This window comes from Dama dama, chromosome 24 (assembly GCF_033118175.1).
Source record: "Dama dama isolate Ldn47 chromosome 24, ASM3311817v1, whole genome shotgun sequence".
In the NCBI taxonomy this organism is placed as follows: Eukaryota; Metazoa; Chordata; class Mammalia; order Artiodactyla; family Cervidae; genus Dama; species Dama dama.
In genome coordinates this window covers 45,878,949-45,897,394 of record NC_083704.1, presented here as the reverse complement: position 1 = coordinate 45,897,394, position 18,446 = coordinate 45,878,949, and the positions used below count along the sequence as shown (strand labels likewise).

Sequence of the window (18,446 nt, the reverse complement as noted above, 5' to 3'; positions counted from 1 at the left end):
TTTGACGCAGTGGTTTTACTCGGTACTAGGGAAAGACTCTTGCCTGAAAAATCCCAAGGATGGAGAAGCCTGGTGGGCTGCAGTCCACGGGGTCGCTACGAGCTGGACATAACTAAGCGACTTCACTTTCACTTTTCACTTTCATGCATTGGAGGAGGAAATGGCAACCCACTCTAGTATTCTTGCCTGGAGAATCCCAGGGACAGGGGAGCCTGGTGGGCTGCCGTCTATGGGGTCGCACAGAGTTGGACACAACTGAAGTGACTTAGCAGCAGCAGCAGCAGCAGCAGGGAAAGACTAACATGTAATTCATTTTCTCTTGCTTATTTCTCACTAACATGCCTCTGAGCATATTCAAATGAGAAGGAAGAGCAGCTTTGGGAAAACCCCAGGGTAGCAGTCCTCTGGAAACTGACTCTAGGAAAAACCATAGAGGTGGCATCCTTTGCCTTTCAACTTATCCTGCAGACCCTGTCCTCTCATTATCAGCTACTCTTCTGCCTTCTTTCCTTCTTTTTCTCCTCTTAAGTGACCAGTGATGTCCTGATCTGCTCTGGAGGCCTCCAGCCCACCATCATACCCTTCCACGCTTCTCAACACTCCACATGTGTAGACTCCACCAAATGTGAATAATTTGAATTACATCCTCCCTGAGTTCTTATCTCTACTAGGAAAAATAGGTGGAAATAACTTTTAACCAGATAAAGTCTACTCTGCTAACTGTGTTTCTCTAATCCAAAGGACATACAGATTGAACTCAACAATAATCTGATACAGGTAAGCGTAAACCAGATGTCTACCAAGTTCTTTTATCATTAAAATAGCTATCGAAAGACCCCTTGGAGATCCACTCAGTGAGAATTTGAGGTCACAGATCATTCAATTACCACTATTATGTATTTATTTGTTGGTTATATCATACCCAGCTTCTTTGAGTTAAAAGTTCTCATGAGCTGAAGAGGAAGCAAAGGCGTATCCTTAACAAGAGGTAACAAAGTTTTCAAGCCGAAATTCTCAAACACTGAAAAACGCGTTTATCAGTATGAGGACATCATTGAACCCAGAGGAAAAAAGCTAATTAACTGTCTCAATGAAACATTCCTTCCCTTTTGAAGAGTCAACTGGGGACCCATGGACTTTGAGCCCATTGTCAAATGGTGTGTGAAAGAGATCCAAGTTCAACAATAAATATTATCAGCAATATAATAGTTTTCTGCAGCTCTCAGGGCCAAATGACCTGCATTTTAGCAAATTGATTTTGTTCATGCATTGTGTTTAGCCAAGCAATTGTTTCCCATGATATGCTTGAACCCACAGTTGCTCTGTCTATGAAATTCATGGTTGAGTTTTTCCAATTGCTGATTGCTAGTCTCATTGGCTTTAATAATAGTCACTTGCTTAGTCAGTAATGGGTTTTATACACAGTGCACAATCACAACCATTCAATGTCATCCATAAACATTTAATGAATTGTCTAATACAGTTATGAGAGTTGCTTATTTGGGACACAGCTAGGGCAAGCCTTACTGGGTTAATGAGATGATGTAGCACAGCATTAAGCAAGGGGTGTTTCCATTCCCCACATTTGCTGTACATGATCTCTTATCCAAGGACACATTTATGTCATTATCATAATCTTCATCAACTTGTCAGGATAATGGAGGGTCCACTGACTTCAGAGAAAGTCTCATGTATTTCATGGAAATTTAAATAACTAGAAAGGAGCACCATATAAATAAGATCTGCATGGAGAACTGGAAAGACAGGGCTTTACCAGAGATCTTGCCTTGGAAAGGATGGAGCTTGAACTGTTTTGAGGCAGAGAAGAGAGACTAATCTTCTGAAATAAGGATTATAAATTACTGAACAAAATGCATAAGGGAAAACTCAGGACAGAGAGCTGGAGGAAGAGCAGATGAAGATAAACTCAGAAATGGTAATCAAGGTTGGAAAGAAAGGAGGAGAAAGTTTTGTGCTTGTTGTCAGCAAATCCCACAAATGTGTTTGTTACAGACAAGCAAGTTTGGGCTTGAGAGGGGGTTTCTTATCAGCTTTGACATTGCTTAGCAATCAGACAAGGTTTATAACTACTTCACCAAGCACTTCTGATGTGCCGCAATCTGCAGCCCTCTGTACGCTGATTCGGAGAAGGTAATGGCAACCCACTCCAATACTCTTGCCTGGAAAATCCCACGGATGGAGGAGCCTGGTGGGCTGCAGTCCATGGGGTCGCTAAGAGTTGGACACGACTGAGTGACTTCATTTTCACTTTTCACTTTCATGCATTGGAGAAGGAAATGGCAACCCACTCCAGTGTTCTTGCCTGGAGAATCCCAGGGATGGAGGAGCCTGGTGGGCTGCCGTCTGTGGGGTCGCACAGAGTCGGACACGACTGAAGCGACTTAGCAGCAGCAGCAGCAGTACGCTGATTTCTGGTCAACAGACTTCGTTCCATCAATGCCCCATTACATTAACCTCAGGCGGCTGATAACACCATGTCAGAATCTCAGCTAATGTAGCTATGAATTAATAAACTGACCTTCTGAAAAGCAAGATGTTCTCTTCTTTTAAATTTTGTAAGGAGTAGTAGGGAATTTCAAGTTCCTCTATTTCAACGCCCTGTTCTTTCAGGTTTTCATTCATTTAACAAATATTTATTTACCTGTTCTGTATCAGATTAGGTCCCTGTTCTCATGGCTTGACAGCACAGTTGGGGATGTGGGCAGTGAATAACACACTACATTATTTTGAGTGTGGTGTTATGAAGAAACAAGCATGGACATACAATAGTCTTACCACAGAGTGGAGAGGAGATTAGCTATTTTAGATGAGGTGGAGGAGGATCAATAAAAAGGACTTTTGGAGGAAGTTATATTTGTACTTGGATTTGGTAGAAGATATGGGAGCCGCATGAAGGGGAAGAGAAAATGGAAGAAGTCACAGGTGAAGAAAACAATATATACAAAGTTCCTGAGGTGGGAACAAGAAATTGACAAAAGCAAGTGGTGAGAGAGAATGAGACTAAGAGGAACTGGGGACATGGGCAGACCCACTGCTGAAGCGAAAGGACTCACCCAGGGCACTGTAAACAAGGGAGCAAGGAGGTGAAGCAGATGTAACAGGTAAGTGGCATGCAGACTGGATGGAGGATACTGGGGACTAGTAATATTTGAGGAGTAAGCCATGACATAGAGATTTCAAACTCAAATGCCTTCAAGGGCCAAGCAGGTAAAAACAAATGAGGCAAGTCGGGTAAGAGACCAACAGTGGTAGTGACCCAGAGAATGAGTGACATGCCTAATAGCATCCGGACTCATTAAAAAATGTGTTGCAGGCAAAATAGAGCCTGTCATTAAAAAATTCTTCACAAGCAAAATAAAACACACATGAGGAGGCAAACAAAGCCCATGGAACATCAAAGGCAATGCTGGGAAGAAGATTAATCATTCAAGTAATCTCATGTAAGTCAAGGAAGAGTTATTGCTTATATTTCCATGAACTGAACAAGACAGACTATTTTTTATTAGGAAGCAACCCAAATGCTGTAATACTAACAACAACAAAAACCCTACACTATTTGTTACAGAACTTATGTAACCTAAAAATGGAAGTAATCATCAAATAGCCAGATATGTAAAAACAGGAAACACAGAACCATGTGGCCCATCCAAGAACTGGATTGAGAAGTCCTCCCGAAGAAACAGCCATCTTCTCCATGCTTGCACAGGTCCAGTGATGGGAAGCTCACTCCCTCGCAAGTCACTCTAAGCCTTCAGAAGTTTCTATCAATTTGACCTGCTGGTCTGTGGAACTGCTAACTGCCTTCTTGATGCCTAAGAGTTCTATATCTGCTCTCTGGAACCATTTAAAACAGCTTCAATACCTTTGCTACCTGCCAGCCCTTCAGATATTTAGAAATGGTAACCTGTCACTGCTTTCCCTCTACGAACCACACATGTTCTTCAGACAACACATCTTCACCTTCAGTGACTCCCCAGGTAACTGTTTTCAGGCTCTGTCATCCCATCACCTTTCTGTGAACCTTCTCGGATTTGTCACCATCTTTCTGCAAATAGCGCCTGGGGAGAACACAACATTCCAAGCCCATTTATAATCCAGAGCTTCTGCAGGCATCATTTTCTATTTCTGCAGCAGTAGGAATACAATTACGTTTTATGGAGCTCAGTCTCCTGCTGTCCCCACTCCACTCCCGGCCCTCCCAGGCAGTCTGTTTGTTGTATTTCATGGGGAGATGCATAATCTGGAGCCAGTGCTCCCATCAGGATAAAGAATGCTGCCCCTCATCACTCCATCACTTCTGATTAAGATCACTCAGTCTAATGTCCGTTATGTCTTGTACCAATAACGCCTGTGTAATGCCTCATGTTTCTCATGCTGCTTTCTAGACATTATCTTATTATGTACTCAAACTGGAGATGTATTTTTGTACAAAGAGGAAGACGAATCTCAGAATGAGTGATTTAAAACAGAGGGAAAATTGGAACTCTGACCCTTGAAAGAAGTGCTCAGTGGGGGCATCCAATGACCTGGCTTCAAATCCAGGTTCTCCATTGACCCACTGTGGCTGTTTTTGTTTTTGAAAAACAAAACAAAACTAATAACATTAATAAGAAGAGAAACAGTTACTTACTAATAAATGCTTAGTATGCACCAGTCTCTGCAGTAAGCTTTTCATGCAGTCCCCTACCTTTTTGGCATCAGGGATCAACTTCATGGAAGGCCATTTTTCCACAGACCATGGGTGGAGGGGATGGTTTCGGGATGATTCAAGCGTGTTCCATTTGTTGTGCACTTCATTTCTAATCTTATGTTGCCACTGATCTGACAGGAGTTACAGGTTTGCAGTCTAGAGGCTGAGGACCCCTACAGTCATGTCATATGTTACATGCAACAACCTTTTGAAGTGTGTGTTTTATATATGTATCTGCATTTTAAAGAAAAGGGGATTAAGTGACTTGTCCAATGGCACACAAGCAGTAGGTGGCACTGGAATTGGAACCTAACTCTGGCTGTCTGCAAAGTTCAATCTCTTCAAGTTTCTTAGCACAGTTTCCCTTACTGGGAACTCACCGAGTAAAACTCTTCTAGCAATTACTTCTCCTGAGAAGCTTCTCCTAATAGGTAGGAGGTAGGGACACGTGTTGCTTCACCTGTGGGGCTGGAGACCCTGGGAGAGGGTGCACATGAGAGCAAAAGCGTAAGAGAGGAGAGAAAGGCCACATGCCAACCTTGACCTTGGACACTGTGTCTCCAGTAGGGTTGAAATGTAGCCCCTGCAGCTTTTGTCACAAGCACATTTGGAATACAAACAAGATTTCAAGGTGACAGTTCAGTCTAAGAAAACAGTGTTTTTAAGTACTTTTAATACTGCTTTAGCAGTATTCACTTGTATATAAATCATGTGTTAATTTATTCATTAAAATAGCCTGTACTTGGCAACATTTTATTAACCTTAGTTTATGCTAATAAGATCATTACTTGGATTTTTTCAAACTGCATCTCTTTCATAATTACGCCATAATTCTAATTTTCTTCCAACTCAAACTAAGCCCTTACTAACCACCAAAATACATTCCACATCCAATGAAAATGAGTTCATTTTAAAATATTATAGGACATAGCTTTGAGAAAGCACAAATTTGGGAGAAAAGTGCATTCCCAAACCTAGCCAAGAACCAGAATCTCCTGGGGATTTTCTTATGTACACACAATTACTGACTCTAATGTGGCTCTATAATATACTGGATCAGTATCTCTGGGAATAGGACCCCTTGAGAACTGAGATTTGCAGCAATTGGTCCACAGAGCAGCACTTAGGGACGAGCGATTAGAATGTGTCTACCCTACGCAGGCGGACTGTAGCCCTTCGAAAAAACAGGATAGCTAAGACAGTGAGGGATGCCCTAGACATGCTCACTCGTCACCTCAGAGAATTCAGTGACTCCCAGATAAATGCTTTATAAGTCCCATTACTAACTATTGACCTCTTGATCTTAATTTTCAGGGTTTGGGTAGCCATTTTAATACCTAGTTACTACAAATAAATACAAATATATTTTTAAAAAGATGCATAAAAACCCCTATAAATTAAAATAAAAAAGTTTCTGACTGCTAGGAACCAGGTGGGAATCATCATAGAGGTCAAGTACCATGACAAACAATTAAAATTATAAAATGTACTTGAAACATCATTCTCAAAGGGGTAGAACAGGAGTGTCAAATAAATGGCTCCTCTCTCATATTTGATACCCATGGCAGACATTGCTCATCTATCACAGCACATTCGGATGCATCCAGAACAGCCTCAGAACCCTTCCCAGGCAAGCACTCCAGGCCCCCACTACCATTGGATCAGCTCTCACATGTGGGGAACATATGTGCCCTCTACTAGCTAAAAGAAGTAGTCACGCTGAAATCATTTTTTTTTTTCCCTTCACACCAACACATCTATTACAGACAGCACAGTTCACATAGCACAGACAGACATGACAAGGTTCTCATGTAGACGGGGCCCTAGGAGCAGATCACCTGGCTCTTGCTTTTCATCTTTGGTGTCACATTTATATCTATGAAGGGAAGTCATAAGTTAACCGCTAACTGTTTATGACACAGGGGTTACACTCTTATTGTGAGGGGAAACACTGACTGAAACTGCCTGCCCTGGCCAGGCGAGACACTTGCATGAGTCACTTGCACGAGTTACCTTACAACAGGAGGTCCTGGTAAGGGACGCGGAACTAACAAACTACCATAAACCCAAAGAAATCAGGAAAGGTCAAAAGGAGAGAGGAGACGCCAGTTCATATGTCTTACCAACCTTCCAGAATCCTCCTTGCTGGAATCCATCTTGGCTGAGCAATGGGTGGGCCACCCAGAAGGACTCTGAGTCAGAATGATTGGCCAGAGACAACCCGGAAACTAATCCCATCACCATATAAGCCGAGGCTGTGAGTCACATGGCAGAACAGTCCTCCCGGGTTCCCTCACCCTCCTGCTCTCTCACCAGGCGCCTCTTCCCAATAAAGTGTCTTGCTTTATGTGTGTTTCCTTGGACAATTCATTTCTGATTGTGAGACAAGAGCACACTCACAGGCCCTGGAAGGGGTCAGCCGTCCTGCAACATTATCGTTCAAACCAACCTAGTTTCTGCTGACCACAATTCAAAGTTCCACTCTGAATAAATGCTATTAGGAAAGACAAACTGGATTTCAAAGTGGTTTTTAAATTAAATGTAATATTCTACTAAAAAAAAAGTCACACATCAATCTGCTTGGTTTCCATTGGTGGCACTCTAAATTACCTCCTATGGAATCTCTGGGCTGTATCTCCATGCAAGTGTTTAGTGCCCTGGTAAATGACAGGGCAGAAATCACAAGGACACCTGGCTTCTGCCAGATTTCATTTGAAAAAGAACATCATTATAATTCATTTGCCTTCAGTTTCTGTAGAGGGCCTTCTTGGCTTCCTGGCCTCTACTGCCACTTTCAAGTCTTACTGGGTAGAATACCATTGAAGACCACACCTCCAGTGTTCCTGATTCATCAGATTGATTTCATTACACTGATAGCACCAGTGATCGAATGATAAGATCAGAGAGAGCAGACCTACCTCATCATAGATGCTGTCATTCTGGTCAAAGTCTCCAGCCTTCCTTGGAAGAATGTGGATGTGAACATGCTGAAAAAGTAAAAGAAAGAATAAAATGTGATTATTTCCTCATATATTTCAAGACTTGACAGCGATGCTCTCGTGAAGTCCAATTACTCCACATGGGTTCCTGCTGGATTATTTTTCAGAGGAAGATGATTATCATCTCCACTAACCATATCTGAAATCTGCAGAGAGGAGAGAGGCAAAAAACAAGACAGGACAACGTGGTGGCATATACGAGAGTTTGAGTGAAATGCCAGTGTTTTAGGGGCTCTGAGGAATTATTCATAGTTGTCAGTCTCGGTTGTATTTAGCCAGTGCTTTGAAATGACAGCACGTCTTCAAAGGTGACCATGACGACTCTGAAACTGAGAAATAAGAACTGGCTAACAGAGAACTGCATAAACAAAGAGCAGATGAGTGAGAGTAAAAAGGACTATGAAGCAAATTACAGAGCCAGGACTTCAAATAATAATCATATAATAGTAACGTAAACAGTTCTCACTTATTAGGTGTTGAATTACTGTAAGAAAGCACTGTGCTTGGCTTTTGTCTCATTTAATGATCTGAATAACCCCCTACAAACTTCTACTTTGATCTCCATTTTACAGATGAGGGCATCTATACTCAGAGAGGTCAAGGGCCCACTGGAAGTGGTAGGGTCAGCGCAGGAAGCTCACCCATCCGGCTCTTACTCCCACGTTCTTCATCAGCCTGTTAACACTGATTCTGTGAAGTTAATCTTTTAAACAGCCCATTTCTCTAGTATACTAAAGCACCCAGGTAATATACTTAGCAATGCTATTATGCAGAGATCATGAATCAAGGAGCACTGCATATCTAATTCAATATATCCTTCAAGGCTAACTTGCCATTTGAAAGTTTTATTTTCCAAATAGCCTCTATTGTACCTCAGCTGAAGTTAAACCTCACGCCTGCCCTTGAGCTATGTCCCCTCCTTCATTACAAACCAGGGGGAGTAATGGAAAAAGGAAAAGCCTAAATGTGGAGAGGCAGGCAAAGAATCAGACCTAGTCTCTGATCACACCCACCCCTTCTTGATTACAGCGATCAGGCTCCAAGCCTCCCAACAGCCTCTGGAGACTGTGAGATTAAGTGTCCCTGTGGCTTTGCTGCATAAGGAGGGGAAAATGATACGCTATTAAAGCAGAGGCAGGGAGCAAGACCGCCCAAGGTGAATGAAGCAGAGAGGAGCTTCACAACAGCCCCTGAGCACATAGTCCCCAAAGAGTCACATGTTTTTCCCAGAATATTCTCCAGTTAATGAGAAAGCCATTTATGGATTGCTTAGCACCTGGGACGAGCTCATGCCTAAGTCATAAAGACAAGGTGAGCAGTGACAGACAGGGAGGAAAAAACAACAGGGGGGCAAAAACCTATCACTGACTATCCATGGAACCAAATTCTTAGAAAGAACCAGTGCTGGATAAGCCCACACTGAAACTGATTGACGCACATGGGCTAGTTGACTTAATAGCAAGACTGGAAAAATGCCATAGTACATGGAAATAGCTTATTCTTCACTCCATCTTTACTTCCTAAGCCTGCAGCTACCCTTTCCATCTTCTTTCCTCTTTCCTTCCTTTTATACTTCTTTCTTCCTGTCCTCCTTGCCTTTTTTCCTTCCTTTCTTCCATCCATCCACCCACCCACCATCTACCTCGGACTTTATAACAATCAGGTATCCCAGACCAGTGTTCTGCAGCCAAAGGGCCTAATGCAACTCCTGGAACTTCCCCTTACTAGCTTCTGTGGTCTTGCCTCATAAGTCCTGAATCTCAGAACCATTACAGATAATAGGGGCTGCAATCATTTCAACCGCACAGAGCTGTTGAGGGGAACAAATCAGCTAACCATGTCCTTAGCTGGCTGCTTAGTACATAGTACATAGTACACAGTACATAGTACACAGTACATAGTACATAGTACACAGTACATAGTACACAGTACATAGTACATAGTACACAGTACATAGTACACAGTACATAGTACACAGGTAATACTCAGCACACATAACTGCAGTAGTATGACTCTTACTTTTTAGTTATGTTTATTATTTTTCTAACTGGCAGATAGAGTAGAAATCACATTCAGGGGTTGATTCCCATACCAGAAGGGAAAATACTTATGAAGCTCCTTGAATGGAAAATGGTTAAAGTTATCCTGTTGCTAAAGCTTATTTCTGTTGCTTTGACTAGCAGTTTTCAAATCTGAGCATGCATCTGCAGCTTGGTGAAATACTGATCACCAGACCCTTAAATTTTGCGTTTCTAACAAACTCCCAGTGATATCAGTGTTGCTGGTCCAGGGCCATACCTTGAGAAGCTTACTGGTTCAGACGATCCATCTGGTTCCTGACCTCCTCTCCTGAAAACATGCTAACATGGGCATCAGAGTCACTCTCTACTTTGCCTGCCCTATTGCATTCTGGGAGTCATATTACTGAATGCTTGCCTGACTTCCTTCTCACTGGTCACCCTCTGTGCCTCGTCCTTAGGAATATGCCCGTCTTCATTCACCAAGGTCATACAGGTAGTTGTGAACTTACATTAGGGAAACTTCCTGGGTCCAGGCCCATTCCACACCTCTGCTCCTTTACCTTGCTCTCCTGGGTTTAGTTCAGGGCTATCTCTATAGGCTCAGTTACCACCCAGTCCTGGAATGCCACTCCTGATGACCGGTAACCACCTTAAATTCACCATGACACTGATGAAAGCCAACAGCTCACCATACAGGTGATTTCCCCCAAGGGCATAGATCTCAACTCAGCCTGATGGCTTGACTTAAATCCTTAGGTGACAGATCTTGTGATCACACAAGATCCTGACAACCCACTCAACTTCTCAGAAAAGGGAACTGATAATAAAACCAGCTCAAAACCTTGCTGTTGTGAAGGAACACCATTGCCATCGCCTTTCAATAGAATGGCCTGATAAAGCACCCACAAACAGCACATACAGGGATCATTTGACCTAATTTGTTCTTAGTGAATTCATGTTGAGCTTTGATGATCACAACTGACTTTTCTAAGTGCTAATAAAACCTCTAATTAAATGTTGCAGTATAAGAGTATTTTTAAAAATCTATGATGCACTACATACCAAAAAATTTTTCATGGTCAACTACAATTTCACAATGCTCACTAGTATACTGTCAGAGAAGATGTACCCAAAAGACACACGGTTAAATTTGTTCAATTAGCAATCCAAAGGCTTATTTAATTATGGAGATCTTCGTTCTTTATTCAGATAACATCTGTCTATATTTTTTAATACATTTATTCGTGCAAAAATATTTAGAACCAGGTGTTATTCTAGAAACCAGGGATACAGTAATGAACAAGACAAAGTCACTGCCTCCTTAGAACTATACTGCAATGGGTGATGCCGAAAATAAACAAGCAAATAAGCATACAACTTAATTTCAGGGGGATATAAATGTCATGCAAAAAATGTAGTGTGCACAGCTACAGAACTGGAACACTTCAACATTTGAAGTTTGGGAAGAGAAGTAGCAGGACTAAGACTAAGGATACAGCAAAGAATGAGGCCAGTCAAGAGAGGGTAAGTTCAAAAATCGATGAAAGGAGGAATTTCATAGAGAGTATAATCAACAGAGTCAGCACTGCTGAAAGCCTATGTTGATTTTGATGAAACTGGTAAAATAAAAATTTAACTAAAAAGCACATAAGATGTTCAATATCATCAGCCATTAGTAAAATGAAAATAAAACCACACTGAGATACCACTTAGCAGTCAACAGGATGACAATATTAAAAAAAAAAAAAAAAAACCAGAAAATAACAAGTGTGTATGAGAATGTGGACAATTAGAACGTTCATAGGCTGTTGTTGGAACTGTAAAATGATGCCACTGTTTTGGAAAATAGTTTGGCACTTCCTCAAAAAGTTAACTTGGGCAAACTCCAGGAATAGTGAAGAACAGGTAAGCCAGGTGTGCTGAAGTCCGTGGGGTCACAAAGAGTAGGACACAACTTAGTGACTGAACAACAACAAAAAGTTAAACACAGAGTGACCAGGACTCAGGATTCTACTCCTATGTACCTATCCCAAAGATCTGAAAGCATGTCCATAGAAAAACTTGTACATGAATATTTACAGTAGTATTATTCATAATAGCCAAACAGGGAAAAGAACCCAAGTGTCCCTCAAGTAGTGAATGTATAAATGAAATGTGGTATAGCCAGACAGTGGAATATGATTTGGCCATAAAGAGGAATGAAGTACCGCTACATGAAAGAATTACAATAAGTGAGTTATGCTAAGTGAAAGAAGCCAGACACAAAAGGCCAGATAGAGTATCATTATGTTTATCTGAAATGTCCAAAACAGGCAAATTAGCAGAGAGAGAAAAAAAAAAATTAGCAGCTGTCAGGGGGAATGGGGAGTGACTGCTAATAGACATGTCATTTGTTTTGGAGAGGATGAGTATATTCTGAAATTATATAGTCGTGATGGTTGCACAACTTTGTGAACATACTAGAAAAACACGAAACTGTATAAAGAGGGTGAATTTTATGGTATGTGAATTTTATTCCCATAAAGTTGTTATTTAAAAAACTGAAGTGGGTTTAAGAGAGAGTAGAAGGTGAAGAAAAGGAGATGAATAAGCATGGATGACTTTTCTAAGGAAAGGGAGTTTTGCAGAGAAATCCGTGGCAGTGGATGTAGAGGAGGAAGGAAATACAGGTTTAAGTTTTCTGAATCTTTAAGTTTCCTGAATCTTTAAGTCTCTACAATTATTATTATTATCCTTAGTAATTATTTTGTTAATATTTATTGAAAGATCACTACATACCAGTCCCTGGGTTGATTCACATCATTACTTCAATCAATCCTTACAATATTGCCCAGAGGTTGTTAATAAATTCATCACCATTCCCAAGAGATAAAGTAGGCCAAAGAGGTTAAGCAATGAGGTCAGACCCTGCAGGGAGTGACCAGTATGAGTGACCAGTGACCAGTGGTGACACAGTGATGAGTGACCAGTGACCAGAGTCAGTATGATATCTGACTCTGAGTCTGTCATCAGAGGCCAGAACATTTGCTCTTACCACGAGTGACACCATATCTCAGGAGGCCACCCTTCTCTCCCGATTCCAAATATAAGGACCCCTCTTCAACATGGGCTTTTGATGCCTCTGCCAATTCTGTGACTTCTCAGTCATGTCTTTGATTACATCTCTAAGTTCTCTCAGACTCACATCCCCTGGGGGATGGAACCTGCCTTTGCCCTGAGACTTCAGATCACGTAAAGCAAGGATGTTACCTCTTAAATTCCACTTTTACCTTACGTCTTCCTAGTTCAAAGCCATGCCAGGTATAATACAGATCAGCCAAGTTGGTCAATGTCAAGTCTTTTACCCCTAATCTATTAACTATATATAGTTTGCACCAAGCAGTAGACCCACCCTTTCCTGGCTCATCTGTTTGAGAAAATTTTAGCTTTAAAAGCCCTTCCTGTTATCTTTTCCTCCAAATGTAGGCTCTCTCTGATCATTAATACCATAACAACATTTTTATAGGTCCTGCCTCTTTCGCACAACCTGTGTGTCGCCTTCCATGCTTTTGAACGTATCTAGTTGACCCCATAGGAGAAGGCAATGGCACCCCACTCCAGTACTCTTGCCTGGAAAATCCCATGGACGAAGGAGCCTGGTAGGCTGCAGTCCATGGAGTCGCTAAGAGTCGGACATGACTGAACGACTTAGCAGCAGCAGCAGTCTACCCCATACTCACGTGAGGATGGTTAGTGTAGTCACATGGATGCGTTTTGTCCTTTTCAGAATACACTCTAATTTGGTTATAAAGGATAAAATCATGGTGCGGGAAAGGGCAGGCAAGACTAGAGACAGAGATACCCTGTTCCACAACTGGAGACCAGCAACCTCCACCAATCACCCCAGTGTGAACACCTCTCCCTCAGATCAATGCATAATCACAGAAGGCAAGTCTGATTCTAAAGAATCAAAACAAAAACTGCTGTGGGAGGCAGACTGTGGGCCCTTCAGTATGCTGATCCCAGGGCTGGTGAATATACTAAGTTGTATAGCAAAGGAGAATTATGGTTGCAGAAGGATTAGCATTCCAACCAGCTGATCTTAAAGCAGGAAGAGTATGAATGACCCTGAATTATCCATCTATACCCCATGTGATGAACAACTCGAGGAGACAGTAGAGGACAGGGGAGCATGGCAGGCTACAGTCCCTGGGGTTACAAAGAGTTGGAGATGAGTTAGCGACTGAACAACAACCCAGTGTAATCACAGGGGTCCTTAAAATCGGAAGAAGGTGAACATCACCAAAATTTAAAACTTTGTGCTTCAAAGGATACAGTTAAGAAAGTGAAAAGGTAAACCATGGAATGAGAGAAAGAAAATTCTGCAAATCATCCATCTGAAAGAGACTTTTATCTACAACATGTACATAACTGTTCCAACTCAGGAGTAAAGACACAAATTCCAACTATAAAAAATGAGCAAAGGATGAATAGGCATTTCTCCAAAGAAGATTCATAAAAATGGTCAGTGTACCCCATACTCACGTGAGTATGCAGAGGACCAGAATGTGAAGGCTATCCCTTCAAAACTGCCTTCCGGCCTTCTCCTTTTCTCCTTTGTTTCGCCTCTTTAGAGGCAGATAAGACTGCTTAAAACCAGCAAAAATCAGGTTTCCCAACATGAAACATACTGTTGGTTAAGGGTAATATAGCTTGTTGTCCAAAGGGGAACTTCTGAGACTGAAAGGGTCATTGTTTATCACTGCATTGGCCTATTTATAACTACAGATGCACCCTGACTTTCAATGGTTCTACTTAAAATTTTCTAACTTTATGATGGTGTGAGTACAATAAGCATTTTACTTTACAATAAGCATTCAGTAGAAACCATACTTTGATCTTTTCCTGGGTTAGCAATCAATATGTGGTTCCATATTCTCTTGTGACGCTGGGCAGTGGCATTCACCACAGCTCCCAGTCAGCCACTCGGCCACAAGGGGAAACAAGAGGTACTTTGGCATCCATCCGTACTAGGCAGCCATTCTGTTTTTCACTTTCAGTGTAGTATTCAATAAGATCCTTGAGCTATTTCACACTTTGTTATAAAATATGTTTTATGTTAGATGATTCTTCCCAACTGTAGTTGAATGTAAGTGTTCTGAGCATATTTAAGGTAGGCTGGCTAAGCTATGATATTCTGTAGGGGTGTATTATATGTATTTTCACCTTAATGATATTTTCAACTTACAGTGGGTTTATTGGGATGTAACTGTGTCATAAGTCAAACAAGATATGTACAGGTCTAGAGTCAGACTTCTTCAAATAAACCAGGGCACACATTCACCCAGATACTAGCTGTTTACTTGGGAAGGATGATAGCATAATTAAATTGGGATTTGAGATCCTCTCAACCTGGCTTAGGGGCTTCCCAGGTGGTGCTTGTGGTAAAGAACCCAGTTGCAATGCAGGAGACACAGGTTCAATCCCTGGGTCTAGAAGATCCCCTGGAGAAGGGAATGACTACCTACTCCAGTATTCGTGCCTGAGAAATTCCATGGACAGAAGAGTCTGGTGGGCTACAGTCCATGGGGTTGCAAAGAGTCAGACACAACTGAGAGACTAACCACTAAGATGCATGCTACCAGGCTTAGAATCCCAGATCCACCACCTTGACCAGTTTGGTGACCTTTGACAGTTTACCTGCTCTCTGTAAGCCTTAGTTTCCTCATCTAGTACAAGGGAGACAGTAAGAGTTCCTACGTCTTAATTTTTTGGTGAGGATATGGTAATGCATATATAGTACTATGCATAGTTACTCATTCAGAGTAGTGGGTGATGCATTTATTTTCTGTGCTACTGTCAGTGAGGAAGAAAACTTTCCTCCACCCTTCTAGGTTTTTCTGACTGGTCTAAGAATTAACTGGACATAAGACAGATAGATTAATAGAAGAAAATTAAATGTAATATTATACCTATGGGCACCCCAGATACACGAGAGGCTCAGCAATAGAAAAGTAAAATGAGGTACATATGCTGTCATGAGCTAAGGAATGGGATCAAGGACTTCAAGGAAAGGAGGGTCATCCACAGGACAATAAGAAAAAGAGCAAAGTTTGGTAATTAGATGTCTTCCTTGCCATCTAGAATGGGCATTTAGATAAAATTTGTCTCTGGTAATAACTCTTTTTCTGGGAAAAGTCCCCAAATGAAATTCTTCTAGGTAGTTAAAGGAGGGAAAGTGGTCTCTCTTGAGCCCATGAGGTCTCCACTGCCTTTATCTCAAAATAATCCACTTGCCAAAGTGCCCATCTTGGGGAAATCTGTGCTGAATGCTTACATTACATAGATTATACACTTAAGACTCTAGAACAGGAGAAAATATGCTTGGGACTTCCTTCTGAGACAGTAAGTGGTTCTATTTGATGAAAAGAGGATGTTCTGCCCTTTGGAAGTCATGGAGAGGTAGGAAGTAAGACACCAAGAATCTATAGTAATTTGAGACTTAGAATCTCCTGGAGGAAGCCAGAGGAGTGAAAAAACTAGAGGCAAGATAATAGGGAGGGAGCCTGTGTTAATGCATCATGCCCAGATTCTTCTCTTCACGAGGCAGTAACTCGTCCATCACTCTTCCCTTTAATTCACTTAGTAAAGGAAAATGGGAGAAGCCACTTGAAATGTAATTGTCTCTCTCGCTGTTCCTGTTTGAGTCTGTTATGCAAACAGTAGGGAGATTTCTCATTTTGTTCTGTTTACCGGAGTAGGGTTTAAAAAAAAAAACAAAAAAGAGGAGGGGCAGTCCTTTCAACACCTGCTTTCTTAATTGTCAGTGATTTCCTTGCTCCCAAAAGTGAGTGGTTTTTAAACAAAGCAGACACATTCTCATAAGTGACACTGCCATCTTATTAACATATTGTTACAGCAGGAGATGGGGTGGAACCATGACAAGAGGTCCCATTTCCTGCTCAAGGTCAGTGGTCCATATGTCACTCACCTTTTCTTTTTCTTCTCGCTTGTAATCAGCGCTTCTTTAGCTTTACAAAGACAAATGAGAGAAAAGCTGTTTTCTTCCCCTATGTCCTGTTTTGAATTTCTGAGCAGTGAGTAAGGAATGTGATCTACTTTTTATCTGTCCTATTCATTCTACATTTCAGAGGAGGAAAGTCTTAAAACAGAAAACAAATTTCTCCTGGGTTTACCCACTGCCTATTGCAACATCTCAGGTGATCCAGACCTTTGTGATAAAGATAAAGCTAGTCTTGCTTGCAGTGTGGAATATGGGGGAAATTGATTGGCAAAATAGATGCACTGACACTAGCTCATGTTTGTTCAGTTTTCTGGGTTTCTCTTCTCATGGAGGAGGAACTGAAGAAGAGCCTGCCAATTATTTCCACCTCATGAGCTTAAAAGCTAAAGGAAAAGTCACATACCCAGCTTTTCAGAGTTCAGTGACCCTCTCTACAGCATCAAATTTCATCATCTTGCTTTTATTTGACTTGAAAAAACCTTAATTTGTGAAAAATCTGAAATTTAAAATTATCTGGTCAGGAGAAGCTCCTTTAAACTCTCATTGTGGTTTGGAGCCATGCATCATCAAAGCCGGGATGCTCAGATGATGTACTGCTCCCATACATCATTGGAGCGCCATCCCTCTCATGATATATTATTACAACTCACAATTGGAACACCGCCAGTGATGTATGGCTGAAAAACACAATCGTTAAGCCACGAGACTCCACAGGGACTCGACAAACTCAGGGTTTTATTTTTTTTTTTGGAAATTGGATTTGTTCTTTATCTTTTAGTTTTTTCTTCAAATTTCTCAGCTTGACTGGGACAACTGGGGCAGTGGAACACCGTGCATCTCCTCCATGTCATGACAGGTACACCAACTGCATCTGCTATAGGAAGGAGCTTGCCAACACAAGGACCAGAAACCATCACCATGCCCATGCCTTTTGACAGATGACTATTTTTACTCTTGAGTTGATAGTGTCAAGGTGTCCACAAGGCCCTTGAGCAGAAGCACTTTCAGGGACATTTATTTTGGAACTAAGGAGCTGGTAGTGTTTTCATGCTGACCCTAAGCTTAGCAGTAGAAGGTGAGGCCTTCTCAAACCGACTAAGGAAGAATCCAGCCAGGAAGAAAACACAAGCTTTGGGATTGGTGATGTCCTGGAATGGAATCTTCTTAGCAAAGGTCCCTGCAGAACCAAGCCTTCTGATTGAGAGAAGCAGGTTGCCCACAATATTTTCAAAACTACTACTTGTATAATAAAGTAATAATAAAATTTACTGAATCTTTGGAATATGCCAAAATTAGTCTATATATTTTATCAATATATTTCATATAATCCACAATAACCTTAAGCATTTTCTTCCCTGGTGGCTCAGATGGTAAACAATCTGCCTGCCAATGCAGGAGACCTGAGTTCGATTCTTGGGTTGGGAAGATCCCCTGGAGGAGGAAGTGGCTACCCACTCCAGTATTTTTGCTCAGGAAATCCCAGGGACTGTAGCCCACCAGGCTCCTCTCTCCATGGGGCTGCAAAGAGTTGGACATGACCAAAGCGACTCAGTACACACACACAACATTATACATTAGAATATTGGTTTTATCTCCACTTGAAAGATGAGGCCAAATGGAGGAAGTTATAGATGAAGAAATGGAGGCCTTGGGAGGCAGAGTGGATAGATTTTCTCAACTCCAAAGTCCAAGTCCAACATCTTCTATTGGCA

The 18,446-nt window shown here is 41.6% G+C and overlaps 1 protein-coding gene across 20 annotated transcripts in view; it reads right to left on the bottom strand.

Moving 5' to 3' along the window:
• The window catches only part of FHIT (fragile histidine triad diadenosine triphosphatase), a 1,512,191-nt gene that overhangs the window by 194,169 nt on the left and 1,299,576 nt on the right, over positions 1-18,446 (bottom strand). For all 20 annotated transcript variants that reach the window (XM_061128197.1, XM_061128194.1, XM_061128188.1 and 17 more), the window contains one exon: positions 7,630-7,698. In XM_061128197.1, coding sequence (XP_060984180.1) covers positions 7,630-7,698 — 69 coding nt within the window. The remainder of the gene's footprint in view (positions 1-7,629; positions 7,699-18,446) is intronic.